Raw genomic sequence first — 5,000 nt, 5'->3', positions numbered from 1 at the left:
GAACAAATATAAGAATAAAAAAGAGGAAAATAAAAAAAAAAGAGTAAGAACATGATAAACAACTGGAAAAGGAAGACGAGAAACAGGAAGAAGATAGCGAGTAACAAGAGGAGGAAGTGGAAGAAAGAGGAGGAGGAGGAGGAGGAGGAGGAGGAGGAGGAGGAGGACTTGTTGCCGCCAGACAGGTATGGTTTAGTAGGTGTAAGATGAGGTGGGGAGCGTGGCGGGGCGTGGGCGTGACGGGCGTGACGGGCGGGGCTGGGCTGGGCGGGGTGAGTTTGAGGAAGGCTGAAGAGGAAGAGGGGGGGGAAAGGAGTAGGAAGTGGCGTGGGGATCCATTACTTCATTAAGAACCTTGCCGCCTTAAGAGGATTAGGAAGGGCCGGGTATCTCTGTGTGTTCTCCCGTTACTTGAGGAGTGATGACTGTGAATGCTGGGCTGAGGAATGCCTGCGAGAAAAAAATGAATAGATAAAAGGAGAAATCAGTCACTGTGTTGGTCTGAGAATAAGTCTGACGAACGATAGAATAAAAATAAAAAAGTAGATAAATAAAATGGTGGTGTAATTGTAAATGCTGGGCTGAGGAATGCCTGTGAAAAAAAAAAAATAGATAGATAAAAGGAGAAGTTAGTTTATGTACGTAAGTCTGAGGAACGATAGAATTAAAACAAAATAAGAAATAAATAGATAAAGAAAACGGTGTTGCATGATCGGTGAATGTAACTGTAAATGCTGGTTTGAGGATACTAATAAGAAAGATAAATAAATAAATAGAAGGAGAAATCAGTTAATGTACATAAGTGTTGGTCTGGGCAACGATAGAACTAGAAAAAAAAAATAGATAAATAAATAAATCAATAAAAGTGTGGTATAACTGTAAATGCTGGGTTGAGGAATGGCTGTGAGAAAGATAAACGGACAAAAGAAATCAGATAATGTACGTAACTGTTGGTCTGAGGAACGATAGAACTAGTAAATAAATAAATAAATAAATAAATGAGTAAGTAAATAAAAGAGTGGTATAAAATTAGTGAATATAAATATTGTGTGTAATATTCGTGTTTGTTTTGCTCCGTTAAGTTATAAATGTTTAAAACTGATGTTGATGTTTGTTTGTTTGTAAATTTTAGGGAGATGTTCATGTTTACTTTCCCTTAATTAATTCTCTGACTGGTATTTGGCTTATCTTTCCATAACCCCTTCAGTACTGGGACACATTTTCACCGTGATTTGATGATTTTAATTGGAAGGGTCTGGTCTATGGAGGTCAGAAGATTAATGGCTAGAGTCTTCACTATTTTAATCCACCACATAAGTTTCTGAAGCTGTAGAAAATCACCAAATAATAAGCAGAGTGATGGGATGCATTTCTACATAGAGTTATTGGTGTGATTAAATGATTTTATTAACATTAGGAAGGGTCTACGGAGGTCAGAAGATTAATGGCCAGTCTTCACTATTTCAATCCCCCACATAAGTTTCTGAAGCTGTAGAAAATCGCCAAATAGTAAGCAAAATTAATATGGAAACTTACGTGGACGACTGAAATAGTGAAGACCTGCCATTAATCTCCTGACCTCCATAGACCCTTCCTAATGTCAATAAAATCGTCTTATCGTACACAAAACTAAAGGCAGAAATGCATCCCAGTACTGAAGTGGACCAGCAAGGGTAACGAAGTGGAGGGATGAGTTAACCTGTCTTGTGGGGTTTTTGGCGTGCGTGGGAGCCGGGGGAGACTTGTGTGATGTGACGGCAGCCAGCTATATAGTAGTGTGTTGAGCCTCAGGACATCAGGACACGTGCACTGACTGGCTTAGGGACACGGCAGAGCGATCGTGTAGGAAGCTAAAAATAAACGCAATAATAATAAATAAGTAAACGAAGAGATGTGAAGATTAACATTCCAAACCACAGCATGAGATAATAAGTTGTTTGTGTATTTAAACTTGTGATAATTTGTTAACTTGGGTAATTTGTATGTATATATTTGTAGCGATGGTGTTACTGCATAGGAATAAAAAAAAAATACTATGAGATCTATACATTTATTTACCCATCTGTTTTACTAGACCGAGACGCCACGAAACTCAAAAATATACCTTAAAAAAAAAAAAAAAAAAAACGGGAGACATAATAAGAGAAGTCACGGTGTTTGAGTGCAGCATTAGTGTATTGGTGAGAAAATTGCGTGTGAGTGCAGTATTGAGAGGTAATGGCGTGTGAAGAGGCCGTGTCCCTTATCAGATGACGAGGTGCTCTCCGGCAGAAGGGCGTGGCGGTGAGGACGTGGGGAGTGAAGGGAAGCGGAGGAGATAGCATGAAGAGGACGATGAAATAAGAGAGAGAGAGAGAGAGAGAGAGAGAGAGAGAGAGAGAGAATGGTGCTTGGAAACAAAAGTGAGGAGATTGGAGAGAGAGAGAGAGAGAGAGAGAGAGAGAGAGAGAGAGAGAGAGAGAGAGAGAGAGAGCATTACGTCACCAAATATCATGAACTTTAGGCATTATTATCTGAGGAGGAGGAGGAGGAGGAGGAGGAGGAAAGAAGAGGACGCGTGAGAGTGGACGAGGTGTAGGGATCAACAAACAGCGGGTATCATCTCTCTCTATCCCCAGTGACACAGAGGCGATCCGGATACATACACACGAACACAATAATCTCTCTCTCTCTCTCTCTCTCTCTCTCTCTCTCTCTCTCTCTCTCTCGGGCGTGACTTTTCCTTGGCGCCGCGTCCCCATTAAGAAGGTCCCGTCTATTTACCCTTCCCGTTTTCTTTACTTCTCTCACAGTATTCTGAAACGCTCCTCTCTCTCATCATGACTATTTTGAAAGGCCGCAGAGACCATGAGCTGGATTCTTAAGAGTGTTTCTCCAGTTAGCACTAGAAATCTTGTTAATCTGTCACTAGACACATAAAAACACCATTAAAAACTTGTATATCTTGAACTAATAGTGGAGATGCGGTGCTACTACCAGGGTTTTTAAGAGTGTATTTTCAGTTAGCACCATATAAAACTTGTTAATCTGTCACTAGAAGCATAAAAACACCCTTAAAAACGTGTGTATCTTCAATTAGAGCCTTTTTTCAATGTAGTGGTGGTGCTAATAGCCGGGTACTTAAGTGTTTCTCCTCCTAGCACCATATAAATCTTGTTAATCCGTCACTAGAAGTATAAAAACACCTTTAAAAACGTCTTTATCTTCAACTAGAGCCCTTTTTTTTAATATGGTGGATGTGTGGTGCGATTAGCGGGGTTTTTAAGAGTGTTTCTCCAGTTAGCACTATAGAAATCTTGTTAATCTGTCACTAGAAGCATAAAAACATCCTTATAAACGTGTATATCTTCAACTAGAGCCTATTTTTACGTAGTGGAGGTGTGTTGCAGTGAGGAGGTGCTTTGGAATATTGTCTCCTGTCTTCTCTTTCTTTCCTCTCCTCTCCACTCCCGTCAGAATTTATTTATACACGTGACTGGGGTTGGAGTGAGAGGTAAATGGAATCTCATGGGAAACTACACGCCCTCAAGTGGATGTCACGCACGCTGTATGGTTTTCCCTGTGTGTGTGTGTGTGTGTGTGTGTGTGTGTGTGTGTGTGTGTGTGTGTGTGTGTGTGTGTTCTTATTCATTATTATTATTTTCTTAAAGCAATGAGTCAAAATTGTTGTTGTATTTTTTTTTATGTACTGTATACACACACACACACACACACACACACACACCATCCTCCATTGATCTATATACTCCTGTCTACCTAATTATATCTGTCTGTGTGTCTGTCGGAAACCTTAATTTTCTCACAAGCATTTCTTTCTACACCTTCCGTTCATCCATGTCTTGTTGGATGTGTTCAACTCACTACTATCGATCTGTTCGTCCCTTGCCGTTCCTACAATTAGAAAGAAGAATAATGATACGTGTGTGTGTGTGTGTGTGTGTGTGTGTGTGTGTGTGTGTGTGTGTGTGTGTGTGTGTGTGTGTGTCAGTGTCAGTCGGCGCCAGTGTGTCGTGCGAGGGGGGCTGACTCACCGTACAATGATCAAACCTAATACTGGACTCTCTTTCTCTCCCCCCCACAGCTGGACTCTGGCTACGTCATCATGCCTGGCTGGGACGGCCGCATGGACTCCAGCACTGACGGGGATGACTTCGATGACGGGCTGGACTACCTCGACAGCCGGCCAGGTGTTCCTCCGGCGCCCTCAGGCATCGTATTTGAGGGCGAGGCGGTCATCATCAACGGGAGGAGTAACCTGCAGCGGCAACCCAGGACTCGGAAGGTGAGTGAGTGAGTGGGTGAATGAGTGAGTGAGTGAGAGTGAGGGGGAGTGTGAGTGAGTAGCAACAACTTAGGATATGGAAGGTGAGTGTTTTGACTGACTGACTGATTGATTGATTGAATGAGCGAATGAAAAAGAGAGGGAGTGAGTGAGAGATCGAATGAGTGAGTGAGCAGCGGCAACTAATGACTCGAAAGGTAAGTGTTTTGACTGACTGACTAACTAACTGACTGACTGACTGACTGACCCATATTCAGAAAAACTTTACTCTCACCACGACTGTTTTCAAAGGCCACAGAGATGATGTGCCGGATTCTCCAAAGAGCTTTCCCAGTTCATAATGTACCAACGTCACTGAATTAACACTAGAACGTAAGAAACACGACACGAAAATATATGAAATGCAATCAGACGAACGACAGGAAAGCATGGAGGAGAGGACAATTAGAGAAAAAGTAAGTATTGTTTATGGAGGAGAGTGGGGGAGAGAAGGGGAAAAAGTTAAGAGGGTGAAGGGTGAAGGGAGAAGGGAAGAACAGGGAAGGGGAGGAAAGATGAGTGACACGGAAGGTTTGAGGGAAGAAAGAGGAAAGGAAACGAAGGAGAATTAGAGAGAATGAAAGAAAGGAAGATAGTGGAGAAGCAAAGGAGGAAAAAAAATAAATAAAAAACAAAGAAAGGAAGGAAATTTCACATCAGATAAAGGAAAGGGAGGGAA

General features: G+C 41.9%; 1 protein-coding gene across 5 annotated transcripts in view; it reads left to right on the top strand.

Moving 5' to 3' along the window:
- Positions 1-5,000, top strand: part of LOC123515211 (nascent polypeptide-associated complex subunit alpha, muscle-specific form-like) — a 123,276-nt gene that overhangs the window by 85,189 nt on the left and 33,087 nt on the right. For all 5 annotated transcript variants that reach the window (XR_006677827.1, XR_006677826.1, XR_006677825.1 and 2 more), the window contains exon 3: positions 4,082-4,282. Coding sequence is in view for 2 of the 5 variants with exons in the window: in XM_045273752.1 (XP_045129687.1) it covers positions 4,082-4,282 (201 nt within the window). In the remaining 3 variants the exon portion in view is untranslated. The remainder of the gene's footprint in view (positions 1-4,081; positions 4,283-5,000) is intronic.

This window comes from Portunus trituberculatus, chromosome 38 (genome assembly GCF_017591435.1).
Source record: "Portunus trituberculatus isolate SZX2019 chromosome 38, ASM1759143v1, whole genome shotgun sequence".
NCBI lineage: Eukaryota > Metazoa > Arthropoda > Malacostraca > Decapoda > Portunidae > Portunus > Portunus trituberculatus.
Note: the sequence above shows the minus strand (reverse complement) of the source record. Positions and strands in the feature narration are given on the sequence as shown.